At 34.7% G+C, this 21781-nt stretch overlaps 1 protein-coding gene and 1 long non-coding RNA gene across 7 annotated transcripts; one reads left to right on the plus strand and one right to left on the minus strand.

Annotated features, from left to right (window-relative positions):
• Positions 1–6932: 6932 nt before the first annotated feature.
• LOC104880408 (uncharacterized) lies at positions 6933–13944 on the plus strand. Of its 6 annotated transcripts, XR_002030753.1 has the most exons (6): positions 6950–7268; positions 8155–8654; positions 8790–8996; positions 9167–9364; positions 10435–10971; positions 13686–13944. It is a non-coding gene; the product is annotated as an uncharacterized LOC104880408 (long non-coding RNA). The 6 variants fall into 6 exon arrangements; XR_786661.3 differs by lacking the exon at positions 10435–10971 and having other exon boundaries at positions 6933–7273; positions 13686–13889; XR_786658.3 differs by lacking the exon at positions 10435–10971 and having other exon boundaries at positions 6934–7268; positions 13686–13889.
• Positions 11960–13128, minus strand: LOC132254339 (ethylene-responsive transcription factor LEP-like). The gene has a single exon (XM_059739793.1). The coding sequence runs from the start codon at positions 12997–12999 to the stop codon at positions 12199–12201; it is 801 nt and encodes a 266-aa protein (XP_059595776.1). The 5' UTR covers positions 13000–13128; the 3' UTR covers positions 11960–12198.
• Positions 13945–21781: the final 7837 nt, after the last annotated feature.

Raw genomic sequence — 21781 nt, forward strand, 5'->3', positions numbered from 1 at the left:
TAGATTTAAAGAAGCCTACGACAAAATTGCATGCACCACTACATAATTCAGGGCCTAAGAATGGAGTAATCTAGGTTTCCCATCAACATTGAATCTTATAAATGGTTTTTCAGGATTAAGTTAATTAATTAATTAGAACCCAAGTAGGTTGTTAATTAATTACAAAGGAGCTAGTATTTTCCTAAGGGTTCTAGTGGTCTCCACCTAAGCTTCTAGATCTTGGTGGCATATTTGTTTTGAGGATTTTGGTTTTCGACTTCATAAGTGTGCATAAAGGCGTTTTGGTAAAACACATTATTGAACTAGACCTTATGAGTTTTTTTTTTTTGGATCAAGCTAATTAATTAATTGGAACTCAATAGGACAAATTAATCCATTGGGATCCAAGTGGATTGGATCAGGTGACCTAAACTCAATATGGTCTCAAGTCACTTAAGCCCATAGTCAGACCAATGAATACCCCTTAAGGGGTTAGGGTTTTAGTCTTCTTCCTGTTATCTTTCAGAGAACCTCCAACAAGAGAAACCCTAGTTGTCTTCTAGAGAGAAAAGTCTACCATTTCTCGTGCCTAGACCCTTGAAGGAAAGATTGGGTGGGAAAACAGAACGTAGACGAGTTCTATAGCATTTTCAAGGACTTCATCGACTTGGAAATGATCTAGGAACATCTAGATTGAAGATATATTCTCTAGTTCTCTAGATCTAGTTTGTTTTATGGTTTTTGATACCATATTTTCTTTTGTGATAGATTTAGAGAAGCCTAGGATAGAAGGCATACACCCTATATGATCTAAGGCTAGAGAACAAAGAAATTTAGATTTCCCAACAGCTAGTATCAAAGCTCTAGGATAAAACTTTACATGTTAGATTTGCTCTAAGGTGTACTAACTCTATTTGTAGGGGTTGTTTAATTTATCCTATGACCCCAATGATGAATGAATGATTTGTATTCATTCATATATATTGAATATTGATTGTTGTTTTTAATGAATAATTGTTTATTTATCTAGATGGGTTGTAAGCTCCATGGTTAAGAGCATAGGAAAAAAATTTTTTCTTGTAAAAAGTTTTCCTTTTGATAAATATGTTATAAGCTTCAGATGCATGGAGCATGAGTTTTGTTTTCTATATAAAAATTGTATTTTTCCCCTATTTTTGTAATCTAAAACAATATGAAGAAGCATTCCACGACTTCAATCATGTCCATGGTAGAGAAATCAAGTGGCCAACATTAGTTTTTTGGTAGAAAAAACTATCAAAATCCATGGAGAAAGAGAGTTTGAGCATTATAAGAGTTCAAACGCTTAGATTAGAGCTTAAGCATTACAAGAGTCCGTGCACTCGAGTGCTAGATGGGGGGTAAGGGCAAAATTGGCTTTTTAGGATATTATGTATTAGCTTAGGGTTTTTGGTTAACTAATTCTAATTTTTGGTTACAGGATCATTATGGTAATTTTGGTAATTTGGATTTTGTCCAAATTTAATTACCAAATATGCAACAAAGTCCTTATGACCATGGGAAATATTTTATGTTATTATGCTATATATGTTATTTGGAATGTGATAAGCATAAATTCAATATTTTGGTATTTGTAAGGAAATAATTTTTCATGTGATTTTTCTAAATTAGATAACTTATTAAATTGAAATGTGCTAGATTTATGAAATCTTTTATTTTAGGAAAAGGCAAGTTGGAAAATAGAATAAGAGTTTTTTTTTTTTTTTTTTCAAAATTGACTCTTAAAGATTTTAATTTCATTTAAAATCTTCTCAAATTTTGGGATATCCAAGAATAAGATTTTTCCTTTTAAGGAGGAGCTCTTAATTTTCCAAGTCTTTATAAAATAAGATTTTTCCTACTATGCACAAGATTCTAACTTAAAAAAAAAATGTTAATTTTGGAAAATCCCTAATAGATCATTTATAATTAAGAAGGCCTACCAAAATATTTGTTAAAAGATAATAATAAAGAGTAATTTTAGATTTTTCTTAGAAGAGTAAACTTTCATGAAAAGACATTTTTCAATATTATTTATATAAATTGGTTGTTGCTAAGGAGATTTCTATTCCTTTTTTAAACTACTCATTTTGTTTTGATTGGTGGTTCTTCAAACACTCCCACCCTGAGAAAAGGAAAATGACACTTATGGTGGTGGCCCTGTAAGCTCTCTTGCCTTAAGAGAAGAAGGATAACACCAAGTCCTTTAAGCTCTCCTACCCTAAGAAAAGAACTATGATGGATATGAATAGTTCAAGGATAAGGAATATGAGAGCAACTCTTTGGCACATGAATCATAATTTAAGAAACAAATAACGAATTTGGAAAATTTCATGATAAAGAATTTATTTTAAGAAAAGTTACCAAAATTACTTAAAATATCTATTTTTAAAAGATTAAGTAGGAGAGGACATTAACAAAGCCCATGAGTCTCCATTGTTAAGCCCATCTTCATTTAGGTTCATCACCACCCTCATGGTAGGGTCAATCCTAGGAATCAAGAGATATAGATTCTCTAAATAGACAATACTAGACATGTTTATAATGGGAGCAACCACCCCCACAATGGTGTTCCTTGCAAGATCATAAGTAGTTCATAGTCGGTTCATAGATTTGGGTTATCCATCAAATATTGTAGTGTACTACTTCCTAATTTGAGGGATGATTTGTCTTGGTTATGGTTTTTCTATGATAAGTGCACTAATGTATATGTTTACATATTGGATAGCAATGGGGGTGTTAATGAGGCGGGTTTCGGACAAGGCACCCCTATCCTATTCCTGTCTTAAAATTTAAAATTATTTTCCATCCTTATCCCAAACCCAAGTTAGGTAGAGTAAGCATTCTCATTCTTATATCAATTGATTACATAATAGAAGGATCTGTAACTCAAGTATTAAAGAGATAATCTTGAAAGAATGACAACACATGCTTTGTTAGATTACGGACACTAGTTTATAGAGAGTTTACATGTAATGGATGGTAGGTCATAAATCCAAGTTTTTCTTCATTGTAATGCATAGGATACTACAGTGGGATTAACTCTCTATAGTGGGATGTTGAGTCAATTTTAAAATTGAATTATGAATGAGTTAATATTTTCCTATGAGTTATAGTGGTCTTTACTTGAGCTTCTGGTTCATGTGGGATAGTTTTTTATTTATTTATTTTTTATTTTAAGAAATTCGGGTTTCTAGTTTATATGGGTGCATAAAGGCGTGTTAGTAAAAATGTAAAACTGCATTGGATCTTATTAGCGGTCTTTCTAGATTGAGTTAATTAATTAATTAGAGCCCAATATAACCAATTAATTAATTAGGACCCAAGTGGGTTGGATTAAGTAAGTCAAGCACAAATTGGACTCAATTCACTTAAACCCATAAGGAAGCCTATGTAAACTCCCTTAGGGGTTTAGGGCTTCAATTTAGCATTTTGTTTTTCAAACTCTAAAGAGAATAACATCCCCTTTAAAGAGAAGATCATCATTCTCTTTTATCAAGATTTGTGAAAAGAGTGACCAGGTGAAAGATTATGGGGTCTATGAGATCTATGTCTATAAAGTTACTTCATTGGATTAGATTAAATGCAATAGTTTCTATTGTGCATAGATCTAGAGAGCCTTAGGTAGATTTTCCATGCACCCTAATTGGTCTTAGTATATAGATTGCATCTCATGCTTTTAAGGATTTATCCTAACAATCTCCCACTAGCTCTCAAAACACACCGAGAATGCAACTAACACCTATGACTTATTGAAGACACTGCTCGATGATGTCTTAGTGAAGGGATTTGCTAGGTTCTTTGTAGAAAGTATCTTCTTCACTACTCCATTACCCTTCAATACTATGTCACAAATCAAATGACATTTTCTCTCAATGTGTATAACCTTCCAATGGCTTCTTAGTTCTTTGGACTGTGTTGTTGTCCCACTGTTGTCACAAAACAATGTTATGAGCGATACAACTAAGGATACTACCCTAAGTCCCATGAGAAGCATCTTAAGCCAAACAATTTCCTTTAAGCTTCAAAAGTTGCAACACATTTGACTTCCATAATGGAGTCAACAATGCAAGATTGCTTCATACTCCTTTAATTAACAGCTGCACCACTTATAGTAAATACAAAATCAAAGGTATATTGATGAGAATCCTTATTAGATCAAAAGTTTGAATTTATGTAACCATTGGGTACCAACTCATCACTATGGAACACATACATATAATCCCTCATTCTTCTAAGATGATTTAGTATATGCTTGACTATTGTCTAGTTTTTAGACTTGGATTAGATTAATATCTACTTATCATCCTTACAACAAAGCAAATATTTGGTTTAGTACATAACATCACATATTTAAGGTTATCCATTGTTGATACATAGGGTACTACCTACATGCATTCTTTCTCCTTAACTGTCGTAAGACACTTATCTTGAGAAAAAATAACTCCATGCCTAATGGGTAGGAAACAATTTTTTGGAATCCTATATCACATACTTGACCAAGAACTTGTCCATGTAGGTGGATTGAGATAGTGCAAGCTTCCTATTCTTGTGGTCTCTTAAAACCTTGATTAGAAGAATATATTATGCTTCTCCTAAATGTTTTCATCTAGAATTAAGTAGACAACCAAATTTTGATTGATGATAATGACCCTACATCATTTCTAATAAGTAGAATGTCATCAATACACAAGATCATAAAGACCACCATGCTTCCCTACACCTTCTTGTACACATAAGACTCATCCTCGTTTGTCATATCTCATAATCGAGATATATTGCAATAGACAAAATTATTCTAATGGATTGAAGCATGGCTACCGTTAAGAAGGTCTCTTCATATTAGGAGCTTTTACAAGCTCCCAGATTTTGTTCGAATGCATAGGTTCTAACTCTACCTCCATAACTCCTTGCCAAAGATGTGCACTCACACTACTCATTACTTCACTATAATTTATGGGGTCGATCTCATATTCCTCTAGAATTGTCTTAAAAGACTCTCCCATATACATGAATTAGTCTAGTTGTACAACAACCCTCTAACTACGATGAGGCATTAGTGTTTTAGAAATGCTAGGAATAGTAGGTATTGGATCCATAGTATTCTATGCTATTGTGGGAGTGTCATTAGTGCTCTCCAATTGGTACCACTACTAGCCTTATTACTTATCATATAGTCATCTTCTAGAAATTTAACATTTGTACTAACAATTACCTTTTGATTGACTTGACTATAAAAGTAATAATCTCTTATTTCTTTTGGATAACCTACCAACTAATAAACTTCTAACCTTGATTCCAACTATTAGAACCTTGTTTAATCGACTTCTCAAGATTAGTTGACATCAAGCATGATATGACCATATTGAGAAGTCATATGACTTTTTAGTTAGAGTGGGTTAGGACCATTCATCATAGTATGTTCTAACCATTCTATGAGCTTAAATAGATGACATATTAATTGGGTTATCCCTGGGCATGTGCTATACTTGGATGAATCTTATCTTATGGATAGATTGACCTTTAAAGGTACTAGTTTTTCTTTTAGAATAGTTGGATGAGGCTTTGGCTTGATTGAGCAGTTTGATAGGCTTGTCCAAGCCATGAGGTCATTTTGTTGAAAAGGTGTTGAATTGATTTTGACCTAATCATGGATAAACCACCAATTACATATAATTAAATTTATATTTAATGTTTTAAATAGATATGCTGATTCAATTGAATAAATTGCCGACTATGCCTTCGTCCAATTTGGTTCACTTTTTAAATTGAAGGACAAGTTGAATCGATATTAAAGAGACAAATCTATGATTATACCATGAATCGGGGAACTGGTTTATCAATTCTCATTTTTCTTTTTTCTTTCTCCTAAGCAAAAGATTGAAGCTTTATGATTGGGTCAGGCCATAGATCACCTATTGGACTTGCTAAAGTCATGATTGATCATGCTTAGTGTTTATTTTGAACTCCATAACATCTCCATCTCCTTATAATGGGGTATGGGTAATTTAGAGAGGCTACTTTTGATGTGGTATGGGTAAGGGAAGCTTGAGTGTTTATTTTGAACTCCACTATATCTCTATATCTCCATCTCATTCCGATGTGGTATTGGTAATTTAAAGAATGTGAACAAATAGGGACTTGATCCTTTGACATGAGAGTTAAAAAGGTAGTGCGTGTGACCACTATGTTGGTATTTGGACAAAATAATATACCTCTACGTAAAGTAATATGATTTTCTCTTATAAATTTTTATAATAACGAATATCATATAATATAAATAAAATAAAATAATGTAATATAATATTTTTAAATTTATAAAATAATAGGATATATAACTCTTAATAGATAGATAGAATTAAATAATTGAATTATTATTCCATTTTCAATATATATATATATCTTCATATTTAAATTTTATACATAATTTCTATAATTAAATTTAAAATATTAATATATTTATCAATAGTTTTGATAGTATTAAAGACAAAAGTGAAAAGATTGATATATATAAATTCAACCATTGAATAACTTTTTTAATTAAATGAGTGATAAATTCTAATATATATAAAGAAAAGATAAAAAAACTTAAAAATGAATTTCATATTCTCTAACTTATTTTATAAAAAAAGAAAAATATAATAAAAAATTATTTAAAAACTTATACAAATTTTAGAAAATAAATTGAAAAATAAATATGCAAAATTAAAACGAACAACCTAATTGCAAAAAAATTTAAATTAACCTTTCATATGTGATAAACGGATAAAAAAGAAAAGAGAGAAAAGGTGGGATTTTGAAAAAAATAAGGTTTTCTTTTATAAAAAAATATTTATTAAAAAAATGTTAATTTTAAATTATTTTTAAAAATATCATTTTGAAGTATCTTGAAAAGGCAATTTCAATTTAAATATTTAAATTTACAACTTCTCTTTAGAAATGAAACAGACAATTTTAACATTTGTCTCAAAATGTCTGAAAAAACGCCTCTAGGTGAAAGAAAGAGTCAGACAGCGTCATCAAATGAAGCAGACACGGCCAAGGATGTGCCGGTGTTGACACCTCCACCGCTATCATCCAACTCCCACACTCCACTCCGCTAGGCCATCATCATCCATGTGCCAGCCCCGTGCTCGGCACCCCACTGTCTCCTCCAGCTCCTCCTTTCTTTTTCTTCGTTTTCATATTCTTCTCCTATCAATCTGGGAAAAAGCATTTTGAATAACTTTCATGGTTTTGGGAGCAACATAGTAGACCTGATAAAAGATGAGGTCGGGTAATGTCATTTTAATTTATGCAATCTTGTAATGGGAATTGTTGGGTTGATTGGAAGTGATTCATTATGTAAAGATACTGCAGATTAGGTAGAAGTTAGGGTTTAATCGATCTTAGCACCTCTTTCCCCTTTTCTCTGTACGAAGGTTCTTGCAACTTGGAATGGATTTTATTTTTATTTTTTTTGTCTAACTTGCATGTTGTGGATTAGCAGTGAGTGGGAAAGTTGAGCTCTTGAACAAAGAAAGAATTGAATAAGTTGGAGATTTTTACACTGCTTAAATGGCTTGAATATGTTGTGAATGGTCTTCTGAACGTATCTCACCACTTGCTTCAATTGCTTTGGAAATAGAATCAAGAAGGGAAGTAAGTAATTGCAGAACTTCTCAAAACTGACTTATATTTACTGGCTCCTTCCTTAATTAAGCTTTGGGGAGGTGACATTCTTAAAATGTAAGGAAACAAATTCCATCCATCTAATCAAGAGAGAGTAATATTGCTTTAAAAACTAGAGAGAAGGTCCTTTAGTTGTTAGGAACATCAGGAGACAATGTTATTTTTTCAAAATATTATTTAGTTCAATCCCAAAGCACCCTTGACTTGAGCTTGAATAACTATAACAAGTAGACATCTATATCCGTAAGATCTAATCGATATAGATGGTATAGATTGTCTAATAAAGATATATCAAAAGCTCCAATGTCAAATCTTCCCACTGCTGCCTGCTCCTACTATTTGTTCAAACTATTTTCATCTTTTTCTATGAATCCTCATTGTGGCAACCGTCATTCTTCTACCTACCTCCCTCTCTCTCCTTCTTTTCTTCTCATTCTTCAACTCATACTTATGAAATTATATGCTTACAAACTTTGTTTATTGCAGGTATTGGCTGATATAATATTGTCTCTATTCTAGGATCTGAGTGACGATAATGGCAAATGTTCTAACTTCACAGGAAGCTTTGAAGAGAAGTGGAGGCTGGATATGGCTTATGGTTTGTGACATGTTTGCGGGGAAGTGGAATCCATTGTTAGCATTGTTGTTACATGGGTAGAGATCCTAAAGAAGAGCTACAGAGATTTGTCAAGTGAACTAGCATGCTTTTGGCGTTTGTTTCTGTAGGTTATAATTCAGTTGTTCAAGAACAAGGTATAATTCAAGTTGCCAATGCCTTACCAAGTATATAAGCCTGCAAGAAGTGGGTCTGCACTGTTTTGGTTCATTTCCCTTCCTATGTAGCCCACGTGGTTCAGCAGGGGGCTTGGGGGTGCAGAGCTTAGGGAAGCAAGAGTTTTCCACCTTGATAACAAAAACGTGCGGAAACAGTTTGATATTTTGGCATAATTAGTATTCTGATCAAGCCTTATTGGTGTTCGAATCAGGTAAATGGCTGGCTGGCTTTTTTTTTTGTTTGTCCTTTTTGTTTTTCTTTCCCTTTTTCTTTTTTGAGGCAGGGTATGCTTTGAGTTTTGGTCAAGTTTCTGATTATGTTGCTGCGATTCTTTTTTTCATCCTAGTGCTATAAACAGCATGGTCTTGTGGGTCTGGTTGAAATTTTAAATCATGGTAGGCTAATGGATGGCCGAGGGAGCACCATTGGCTTCAGTGAACATCAATTATCGTGATGCCAAAGATTGGAGAAGATAAGTTCCTAAAAAGTTCTTGCAAATGTGTATTGATGGTCCAGGAAACATGAATACGTCTTTCCCCCTATTCTGAGAGAGGTTAGTAAGATGCAATGCTTGTTATATTTCATTCATTTAAATTTAAGTGAAAATTGATGTGCTAGGATGCATTTGGTTGGTATTTGTTTCTTATTTTTACTGGTAAGAAGGCATTTCTGGTCTGAGTTGTTTGAACTTTGAACAACCGGATGATATCGTTTTTTTAATAGGTAAATTTTTGTCACCATTGAGACTTGAACCTGGAACCTCCCACAAACCCTCCCCATCCCATTTAGCACTTGAGCCAGGCCTCAAGGGCACAATGGGATGATATTGTTGTTTTCAATAATCTTTCCCTTCAGCAATATGAGCCTGTTGCCAAGCCCTGGTTGAGGTATATTGCGAGTGTCACAGAGCTGCAATACAAGGTATAGCAATGAGCAATTTTTGTTGCAGAATATCTTTATGTTTTGTTATGAATGATATTTAAAATTATGTAGGGGTAGCTTGCTTATGAGGCACATACTCATCTCTTAAGGCATAAAAATATGCATCCCTTTATTAGACATACAAGGGGATGGTGTCTTCCAGCATAACTATATTTATCTCGTGTGTTACAAATATCTTTCTTGATTTAGACCAAAAAAAATATGATGCACAAGTCCTATAAACTATGTTTAATTGTAAACCTCAGTAAATAAAGAACATGGAGCCAGGGCTTGGTAATCTTAAATGTCTGTACCCACTAATTTTTCACAGTAGATGTTGGGAATAAAGAAGGGCATGGATATGAGGTCTTAGATTCTTAATGCTAGGTATTACTTGATTTATCAATTTGGAATATGGTACAAAGGTCACACGAATGGCTTTTTATCAGTTTCCTCAACAGGTAAACTGTATGAAAGCAAAGATTAAAAACAAAACTGCTGGGAGAAGGTGACCAGTAACCATTAGCCAATAATTACTGGAGTGAATCAAACAAATGCAGGGAAGAAGACAAATCTCTTAAAAATAGAAATCAGGATCTTCTCTTCTCATATGTCTTCTCTGCTTTGTCAATCTCTGTCAGTAGGCAAAACAAAATTGTTTGATAATTTGGTTTACTTGTTGAAATATGTGAAAATCAAAATTTAAATACTATTCTTAATCAGTTTAGTACCTTTAGCTTTTCTGGTGATTATTTTGCTTGGTAAGCATGTATAAATTAATATAGATTATTTCCGCATATCCGTGATTAATATTTAATAGAATTTACAAGGAAAAAAAATATTCAAAACCAACAGTGAACCAAAAGTAATGTTTTTAGGCGTAGACGCCTAATTTCTTATTCAACGTGTACAAATATTTGCCACCCAACTATCATCACATGCTGTATTAGTAACATGTGGATGAGTGAGTGGAATTTCATTATCAGGAAACTCAATCCTACCCTGCGACACGTTGCCAGTAAACTGTTTTTTTTTTTTTGATAAGTAACGTTGCCAGTAAACTGTTGCAGCTACTTTACCGCTATTGTGTCGGGGCTGTCACTGCTCCTATCCAACTCATGCTGGAAGCATTCACGGCATAAGGTGAATGAACGAGGGTTTTCCCCCGATGTCACTCCCTTCCTTTCCACTTGTCGTCCATGGTAGTTCATTTTCACTGCATTAAGAGGATATCTTGATGGCTATCTCCACAAGGGTCACTTTAGCATGTTGTCATCGTATAGAAGCAATCTCTGAGACTTTCCTCGAAGGTGTCTACTGGTATAACACCAAGAGGCTTCATGCCTCCTTGAATCAAGAGCAAGGCTTTAGGAGCTTAACATGGTCCTGGTGAATCTTGATTGTGGGTTGGGTTGGGTTGGGTTGGGTTGAGTTGGATGCATGTTGTTGAGATGAGATCGGCCTAGACATTGGCATGCCTAATTTGATTGGATTTAGATTAAAGGGGTGTCATTACATGGACGAGTACTGCTCCCACTACATTTCCTACCAAAAGGTTCAAGAGGTGGTTATGGGGTCGGATTGTGTCAAGTTTACATTGTGTTTAGGTAAGAAATACCGAAAATTTATTTAATCTGTTTAATAATTGTATCGGGATGACTAGATATAAATAAGATATGTTTAGAATATGACATGACCTATTTAACTTGTTTAATAAATGAGTTGGATTGGATTGGATTTATATATGAATTGACGTGAACAACCCATATTCTAACTTGTTTAATCCATCCAGATTTTAAATGTATAAAATATTATATTTTGTCTAATATTTAATTTTTTAAATTATAAGATATCTGTAAGATAGAAGATAAGAATTTTGCTTATTTTCTAATTATAAAATATTTTTTATCTTTATAATTTTTTAAATGAAGCCTGGAAATTTGGTTGAATTACAATCTGTATGGGAGTTGTGTAGTGAGGAAGCAAAAGGAAATAGGTCAAACAAAAACAAATTCCTACAATTACTTTAACTCTCCTATATATACAACTGATTCCATGTCTTCCAACATGAAACATATAAAATCCAATCCCATGATTTTAGTCTGTAATTAAATTAGAAAAAATATTCCATGTTTTCCAACATGAAATATACAGAAATTTTCTTATTTGTTGATAGGTCAGTAAATTTGTAAAGTTTAAACAGATTGATGAGGATCCCAACCCCAACCAAGGAGTTACATAAGATGATACGATTGTCCTGAACCCAATCCCACTAACTTCCTTTGTGTTGATGGGTTGTGTCAAATTTGTTATCCTTGATGCATGCATGACATCATCTTTTTGGCTCTTAATTTTTTCGCCCAATCAACTCCTATTTATTAAGGGTTCATTTGAATTCATCCTTTGGATTGAATTTTTTCTACAATTGAATCTCTCTACTTCAGAAGCTCCAAGAGACCTTTTATGGGGTTCTTGTTACTTCTCTTCATACCTCTTGCCTTTCACTCTGCTTTGCTCTCGCTTGAATTGGAAAATCTTGGCATCTATGTGGTCAATCTCCACATACAAAACCCATTGTACATGTAAGCTGAAAGCAGAAAAATCTTAATTGCTTTGTAACTTAAATAGCGGTGAATGTAGGGAAATGATTTAACAATCAAAAACACTCCAATAGAGCACTAAATGTCTCATGGAATGCCGTACACTTACACTCCAACCCAAGGCATGTTAAAACATACAGATATTGAAAGCAAACTGATTCATCAACAGTTAACCCTACATCCTCAAGCCAGTCACTGGCTACCAAAAACTTGAACATTGATAAGTAAAATTTATTAAAAGAAATAAGAGGATGTTGAACCCAAATCAAACTCGTTAATGGCTGAAGGAGTGATCCTCCCAAATAGTGGATTGTGTTGCACGAACTCTCCTGAGTCCATCATTCCAAAACATGATCCACCACTCACCAAATCTAACCCAGTTGTCTGCTCCGAGAATCCAAGGAAACTAGCTTCATTCCAGACCCCCTGACCCATATCTGAACCAAAAGAAGGTGTTGAAATGTCAGGAGGCAGAGGAGGGAGCTGCGTGTCTTCACCACTGAACTGGTAAGACACACCACTACCACCAATAACACCTGTGACAGCCTGTTGGAACCCACCAGTGACACTTCCAGGAACCCATCCACCTGCACCTGAAAATTCACTTGGAAACTGGCATGCATTAACTGGGTCCTGACTAAAGACGAGTTGGTTGGTGGGGTTGTTTTGTTGTGGAGGAATGAAGAGGGCTGAGATATCATTCTGTGATTCATCAGGTGAGATGATAGTGGTGACAGAAGAGCCAGGTGGCATGTCTGAGTAAACAAAGTTGGTGCGAGCACGTACACCACGCATGGAACGGGCAGCTCGGTCATAGGCTAAGGCTGCCTCCTCTGCTGTGTCGAAAGTCCCAAGCCAATGCCGCTCTTTGGTTGAAGGGTCCCTTATCTCTGCAGCATATCTGCCCCATGGCCTTCTTCGGACACCCAGAAACTTTGCTGGTGTTCCTGGTTGTTGTTGCTGCTGCTGCTGCTGATTCTTCCTTTTAATCTTGGATGAAGATGATGAGTTGGCTATTTGGGTATTAAAATCCATGATAAGAGGTACCTAGCTAGACAAGGCTTGGTCGGCTGAACGGTTCAGTGGAGATAGATTTCTGTCTGTCTTTCAATTTCTCCTTAGTTGAAAAGGCAGATTTTCTGTTGAGAGAGATGGAGATGGAGATGGCAGTATCTGTCTCTCTCTCTTACTCAGTTGAATTGTGAGTGTAGCCTCTGTTTTGCATGCCAACCCTTTAAATAAAGGAGAGCTTTGGTCCTTTACCACACTTTACCCTCACCAATTTCGAAATGTCATCCACATCCCTACATGAATATAACAGCTTTTCAGTACAACAAATAAATATAAGTTATAGAATGAACTGAGTGAGGCATCTAAGACCTGTAAATAATCTGAGAATGATCATCAACCCACTAACTTTAGTTAGTTTGATAGTATGATGCAACTCGTTTTATCCTTGTCCACCCAGAAGCTGCCTTTTACTTAATTGGTACATGAATCATTTAATTAATATGTGCATATTGTTCAATTATTTTGAATTGTTTGGAAGTCTGTGTTCATGGGAAAAGCTTGAAATGTTTAGTCCCTTAAAAATATATTCCAACTTTACCATAAACAAAATTTTGTTTGATGGAAGTCAGTATGTTGAACACACTAATAAACATACATCTTTAGTTCTGGTTACCTTGTCTAACCCAAAGTTCTTTACATGTTACTTTCAGGGAAAGAGAAGGAGCACTGCACTTGACTCGGGTACTAATCATGAACTGTACTAATGCAATCATCATCTGTATTATAATTTATAAGCATGCATGTCTTGGCTTTGAACTTTGTCCAGTCAAACAAAGAAGTTCATAAAAAATGATGCTGCACCATATGATTGCTTAAGATATGATCAGTAATCTGATTATCATTCCAGATGATCATTCAATTGTCAGGGACCCATCATCCCAATGCAATTATGTTGGCATATCTTTTTACTTTTTTATTTTCTTTGGAAATACTGTTGGATGATCCCTTCTCTTTTTCTCCCAAAAAATACTATCTGCAAAATATGTTTGCCATGCTGATTAATGCTTTGCCCAATTGAGAACTTTTATGTTAGGGTTCAAAGCAAGTTGAGGGGAATGGGGGCAATCTATGAAGAACTGCTTATGAATGCTAGCTTGGTTGTCAGAATGTTTTCTAGAGACATGTTTTTTTCTTTCGAAAGAGCTTTTCTGAAGCAGATAGTCATAATGAAGATAACAAAAATAAATAGAAAGAGAAAAATGCATTTATATATGTTTGTGACTTAATAGGTGGAACAACATACAAGCACAAAAGATAATGTTAACCCCATCTGTAAATGTGTGTGTGGGCATATATATATAATTCAAGTGGGGAGTACATTCATTATATAAGCCATGTGCATCCAATTTGAGCCAAATTTAATGATATGTTCCACAAGCCTTGTCACCTTTTCCAAATCCAAAGGCCCTCCTTTCCTTTACTTTTAACTTATTAATTGTGCCAAGTTTGTGGCATCCTTCCTTTGCGCATTAGGATGAACTACACATTGGCCTCAAAATGAGGGAAACACATGTTGGGCCGCATGTGAGAGGGGCACAGAAGCATACTTTTTTTTAACTTTACTAAGTGGGCATTGACCCAATGGACCTACCGGCTCAGTAAACGTACTTGTTATATTCCATCTAAATTAGAATAAGACAATAATTTGCGTTTATCAAGGCCCTTTGGTTCATATGAATACAACTGCCAAGTTCCTAACCTCGAACCAAAATTGTCCTTGGATTCTGGAAAGCATTCTTAGGGCTATAATATCTGGCAGTTTAATGTGTTTCCTTCCAGAAGAAAGCTGGGAATATCTCAAAATTTGGTGGTGGAAGCACAAAATTTTCAACAAGTATTGAAGTGAGACGAACAATAATTTTATTGTTATAAGCAATAACCCAGCTGAGATCAAGGGAATTATTAGAGATGTTTTATGTCTTGTAATTATGACTTTGTTTTCCCTTGCTGTAGCTGTGCATTCGATGTTTTTCAGTCAGGGGCAGGGGCAGAGAAGGTCATATTCTTATTTTTTATGTACTTTCTCCAATGCAATATGCATGCAGGACTTGTATACTAGTAGCTAGGAGAAAATAAGCCCACGCCACTCATGCACGGCTTCTAAAGTTGCTTTTTCCTCCATGTCCATGTGCAAGCAAATAAGAGTAGACATCATTTCATAATTGCAACGAAGTATATATCGACATGGAGAAAGGGCTACTTAATTAATTCATATAGTTAGCACTAAAAAAGTTTTGCACTAGTGAAAGGCCGACTAGCTACAAAGCCTCTCTTCCATCCGCATCCCTAGCCTGTTTGCAAGATAGGGAGCTTAATTTGCCGACCCTATTTCATAGAAATCAATGGGGGCGCATTTAAATTGTAGAGTACACTTGACTAGGATATTGGTATCCATCGACTCATGATTGGTCCAAATTAACTCGAACGTTTAGAATGCGATTGATGATATTTTTTAGGTGACTTTAGGAGAATTACTTTGTTAAGTGTTTTTTTTTAAAAAAACATTATAAATGATATTTTAATATTATAAGTGATTTTTCAAATTATGAAACATGTTTTCTAATTTTATCTAATAATTGATTTTTTTAATTAAAAAAAACATTTTTTAGGCCAAAAACGTTTCGTAATTCTTAGTGTTTGTATGTATGACGGGCTTTGTACTTTTAAACTTCAGAGGATTTTAGTAAATGTATATGATGATTAAAATGGCATGGTCCACCTGGCACTCTGTAGGCATGCCATAGCTCTTCCTGACCGTGACCATGAGTAGCCCATGTCTTTTATGTATTTATATATAGGTTAGCATGAATTATTATAACTAAGATACTACAAGTCACAAGCAATTTGTGGAAGGGATAACTGTAGTCACAGGAGATTCTTATACAAAGTTGCAAAATACTAATAATGGTAGTAATGGTGTATATAATATAATATCTGTGTGATAGTACTTGGGAATAGTGACGAAGTGGATTAAAAAAAATAAAAATTTAATGGAAGAACAAAGAACTTTTTTTGGGTCCTTTTCTAGGAGCCAGGAATCGCAGTTTCCAAGATACAGGTAGAACAACAATATGTGAAGACAGGGAGAGTCAAAGGGACTCTTTCCCTTGTTACATGGAACAGAAAGATAAAAGTTGGAAGTGGTGGAGCTGTCCACTCGCAGACATGACACAGTGGTTTTCATTTAGAATGTGCTTCTCTGGCCGTGTGTTGTATTGTCAAGCTGACAAGTATCAAGTTGATGTCGTGATTTGTTGTCCAACTCCATTTGAAGCCAGGGGGTGTGTGCTTGTCATGTTTTGTCTGATCTGAGGGGTCACGCCCGGAATTTGAGGCTGGCTGGTTTTCAGGATTGTATTTGTCGAAAAAGACTCAGCCATCAATATAATTAGAATTATTAATTACATGAATCAAAAGTTAAAATAAATAGGAAATGGAAGATTACCCTGGCAAGGGGAGCCCAATGCTGAATGCCCCATCCCAAATCATTAGTGGAAACCTGTTTCGCCCATGGGGCCTTGTCTTGTGTTGAAAGGATAATACCTATATTCGGAAAGATAATTTCAATAAGCACTTTTACTGGTTATGTGGGATAAAGATTAATAAATTGTTGAAAGATATTTTTAGCAAAAAAACAAAAACAAAAAAAAGTTACATTTCATGTTTTTAATCAACCCACAAATTTGAATGACTTCCAGAAAAACTACACTCAACAGGCATCCAGTTAACTATTTGCAATTGACTGATAGCACAGTGATTATCTCAAGTACAAACAGTTAAGACTTACCAATGCAATTTCTTTCTTGAGTATATATCCTGTAAAATCTTCAATGAAGCTGGACAGGAAGCAGAAATGCCAAGGGAAAACAACTTGAATAATGTAGAAAATATAAATAATAATAAATAAAAAAGACTTCTGGAAAGCAAATCAAGTGTTAAGAGAATAAGTACGGAAAAAGAACTTCAGGAAATAAAATAGATATGTGAAAAAAATTAATGAATCATCATAAAAAAGGCTTGGGGACATAAAAAATTTCTTTAGAAGCTTTAAATACATTACAAACATTTTGATACATGTTTTGAGTTCCAGCAACAAATAAATTAAAAAAACACAAACTTTTCCACAACAATCCTCTAATCCATTCCCAAGAACTTTCACAGCAGTTCAAAAATGTCTGCCACAGGTGACAAATAATAAGTTCCGTATGTCAATTGATCTACTATTTCCAACCAGCTTTGAACCTATCTCTAACAAGGCCTAAGAAACTAAACCACAATTGTCACATGTTTCTAATAGAGAAAGCCATAAAATAAGGAACCACACCAACGAATCAAACTCCCCATTCATTTTTTTTTTGATAGGCAAAAGCACAAAGATATATTAGAGAAAGGGAGCTTGAAAGGCAACCCAGAGCATACAGGGAGTATACAAGAGACACCTAAAACAAGCAACAAAAACACAAGCACTCACCGACCCTCAACAAGAACCCAACCAATCCACAAAGTTAAACAAAGATAAAGGGCCTACAACTATAGAAGAATTAGCCCAAGATAAGATATTACAAACAAAAGAGTTTTTCAATCTTTGAGTCGACAAAGCCTCGTTATCGAAGACTATCCTATTTCTTTCCTTCCAAATTGTCCAAAATAAACAGAGAGGAGCTGCCCGCCAAACCTTTCTATGATTCTTGTCCTTAAAAGAGACATACCAACTTAATAGAATCAAACTCCCCATTCATGAAAACAAGGAATGATGATCATTAAGCCCAGTCAGTTTTGAACCAATTCAATCAATACTTAGAGCTTACATAAGCTTGAGTTTTGCCTAAAAGGTCTGAAAATACACTATGGTAATGATCAAGATAAAAATAATATTTTTTAAATTGCCCCGGCTATTTTTTCATCAGTGTATGGTTTCTTATGCATGTAATTAACTGGCAATTCATCCCGATAATAATCGGGAAATAATAATCTTCATTATTTAGCATATACACTATTATAAGGATTTGTATTTTGAACAAACGAGTGCTAAAAGCAATCATCAGAAGTAGACCGACCATGAACATGACTACAACCAAAAAGAAATCTCCCAGACCAAGGAGGTTATTATCCTCATATGAGAAAATGCAAAATGTTCTTTTCTCCAAATGAGGAGAAAAAAAGGTATTCTATTCATTTTCACTGGTGATGTTCCGAACGTGAGGGACAACACGTGCACAAACATATACAAGTGCACACACACAGATTGAAGAATCCAGCATAGCCTGGCCCCTTATCCAAATTAGATTAGGAATATGGCATTGGATAAGGGTGGTCAGAATTTGTAGGGGCGGTTGTTTGGCACTGATATTGTTGGCAGCATCAAAGTAATTTGATATACATCATCTTCTTGTAATGTTTAAAAGACTCACAGTTATGCCAGCCAATGGAAGGGTTTCTAGCAAAAAAGGCAAGGAAGAGAGGGAAGGAGAGAGCGCAGGAGGGGAGACAGTGTAAGAAAAAGGAAAGGAAGGAGGATCTGGAGACCTTGAGAAGGTTTTCAGCATTGATCTTTCCTGTAGTAAATAAATTTAAAGGGATAGAGAGGATGAGATTTTTTGGGAGGGTGTTTGATATTGATATTGCTAGTAGTATCAAATAAATTTGAGATTCATCATCTTTGTTATAATGTTTTAGAGGTTTTGAAGTCATACCAACCAGCAAAATTGTTTTTGGCACAGGCTAGAGTTCATGGAACAATGGCCTAGGGAGAGAGATTAGATTTGTTAGGAGGGTGTTCGACATTGATATTGCTTGTAATATCAAATAAATTTGATATACATCATCTTGTTATAATATGTTAGCAAAAAAAGCATTTCCAGCAAAGAAGAGAGTTAATGGAACATTTGCACAGGGGTAAGGGAGTGAGAGCAAGAGAGAGGGCGGGAGGGGGTGGAGTGGGGGAGGAGATATATATATATATATATATATATATATATATATATATAGATAAGGCATCCTCTTATCTTGTTCATATTCAAGCTAAAACAGTCCCTACCCGAGGTTTCTGCTCTAGTGACAATGAAATAATGTTGCGGCACTATCTGTTAGGCCATCCTAATTTTCAGTGCCTAAAGTATTTGTTTCCCAATTTGTTTAAGAATAAAAATCCATCTGTTTTTCAATGTGATATTTGTCAAATTGAAAAATAATCATCCTCTGTTATTTCCTATGCAACCCTACAATCACCAAATTTTTTACTCTTGTTCATAGTGATATTTGGAGATCATATAAAATTCATGCAATTTTGAAAAATGAATAATTCATCAAAACTCTTGTAATGACACTTCACAACAGAATGGAGTAGTAGAAAGAAAAATTAAACACCTCCTTGAAGTAGCTAGGTCTTTAATGTTTACAATTAAAGTACCTAAATACTTATGGGGAGAATTAAAGGTTATTGCACAAGTTTTTCAGGAGTTCTCCCCATATATCCATCTAGTGGTGGGGAGGTGGGTTGATCAACCTTTGTGCTCTCAATTCTCTGGTCTTTATAGAGTTATTTCTATGAAAAGTCTCACTATCTTAATTGTCCTTGACAATTCCTATCCACTCTCTTCGAATTTTAACTTTCGAAATCTCACTGATATAGAAATTGATCTCCTCTAGAAACTCATGTCCTCCCTTGGTTCAGTGCATTTTTCTCCTTCTGCAACAGATTCAAGAGTTTGGTCTTTGTCCTTATCAGGCTTGTTTACTGTTAAATTTTTTTTCTTGGCCTTGTCAAATTTCTTAAATTTTGTCTTGTTCCTTCCAGCCAAGTTTTTATGGAGATCAAAAGCCCCTTCAGAGGTTAAAGCCCTTGCTTGGTTAGTAGCACATGGGAAGGTAAGCACCAATGACAAGCTATAGTTGAGAAGACCCTACAAATCCCTTTGTCCTCAATGGTGCATTCTATATAAAGGAAATGGAGAATCGATTGACCACTTTTTTCTACATTGACCCTTAACTATTAGGCTTTGGTACAAGCTCTTCAATCTAATAAGGTTGGATAGGTTTCCACTAAGGAGTATTGGAGACATGATGATTATTGCATTTAGAGGTTTGGGGAATTCAATTAGAAGCAAGGCACTTTAGTAAATTACTTGCCTTACTTTGTTGTGGAATGTGTGGCAAGAGAGAAACGCTAGGATTTTTTAGGATAAGGGGAGATCAGAAGGGATGTTATGGGATCTTACTTCATTTTTATTTCTCTCTTTAGGCCTCTTGTACTGTTGCTTTTAAAGGAGTTCCTCTTAGTGTTTTACAACTGAATTGGACTATAGTTTGTGATTTAGAAGTTTTAATTAGTTGGGATTTATCTTTGTATAGTTTTTTATAGAGGAATGCTTTCTTACTTTGATCAGATTCTGTATTTTTTAGGGAAGGACCTCTCATCCTTCTTTTGTAAAAAAAAAAAAAAAAAAAAGGCTTATGGGAGGATGCTATTCTTACTACTGCTCATCTAATAAACAGAATACCTTCAAGAATTTTGAATTTTCAGACTCCACTAAAAATATTTAAAGAATGTTTGCCAAGGTCATGGTTAATTTCTAATTTACCCCTTAAAGTGTCTAGTTGTGTTGCTTTTGTGCATGTATATAATCATAGTTGTAGTAAATTGGATCCACAAGCATTGAAATGTGTTTTTCTTAGCTATTCACCAACACAAAAATGGTACAGATCTTTTGATCCAAAAAAAAAAAAAAAAAATTATTTGTGACTATGGATGTCACATTCTTCGAGTCTTGAAGAATTTTTAACACTCCTCTTTTAGGGGGAGAATGTTTGTGAAGACTCGTTTGAAATTGAGAATAATCGCATGGGTTCTATTAAAAAACCAAGTTTGATAAATTCTGGTTTACCTTTGTTGGATTTGGGAACTTCGAATCTGGAAGTGGGACTGCCTAATCCAATGCCTACTTATGAAATTGAAACTGGAATAGATCATGATACAAGAACTAAAGAGGATAAATTATTTGAGTTTGTATATTCAAGAAACAAACAGACTTAAAGTAAGGATGACATCACAACTTTACAAGGCCAAAAGTTCAATCTGAGCCCAGATCAGAATGCAACTGATTCATCCAATCCAGGTATTCCTTCTTAAATGTCATATTCTTTAAATTCCAATGGTCCTAAACCTGTATCTAGTCCAGGTATTCCTTCTGAAATGTCATGTTCTTTAAATTCTGTTGGTCCTAAACCTGTAGATGCTCCTATTACTCTTAGGAAAGGCATTAGAAATTGTACTAGGCATCCAATCTCCAATCATATGTCTTGCAAAAATCTGTCACCTTCCTTCTCTGTTTTTATTTCACAATTGTGTAGTGTGGATGTACCTAAGAATATACAGGAAGCTGTAAGTGTTCCAAAGTGGAAGGAGGCTATCTTTGAGGAGATGAAGGCTCTAGAGAACAACACGTGGGAAAAAGTGAATTTGCCTGAAGAAAAGACGCTAGTGAGGTGTAAATGGGTATTCATGGTAAAGTCTAATTTAGATGAATCTCTGGAACGATATAAAGCCAAGTTGGTGGCTAAAGGTTTCACTCAGACTTATGGGATAGACTATTAGCAAACCTTTGCTCCAATTACCAAGTTGAATATAATCTTGAGTACTACTTTCTATGGCTGTAAACTTGGAATGGTCCCTACACCAATTAGATGTTAAGAATGCATTTCTTAATGGTGATGTAGAAGAATTCTTCATGGATGCTCCACCAGGTTT

Source organism: Vitis vinifera, chromosome 9, assembly GCF_030704535.1.
Source record: "Vitis vinifera cultivar Pinot Noir 40024 chromosome 9, ASM3070453v1".
In the NCBI taxonomy this organism is placed as follows: Eukaryota; Viridiplantae; Streptophyta; class Magnoliopsida; order Vitales; family Vitaceae; genus Vitis; species Vitis vinifera.

What these genes read in the sequence shown, in the direction of transcription:
- LOC132254339 (XM_059739793.1), bottom strand. Translation starts at nt 12,999, where the DNA reads ATGGATTTTAATACCCAAATAGCCAACTCATCATCTTCATCCAAGATT.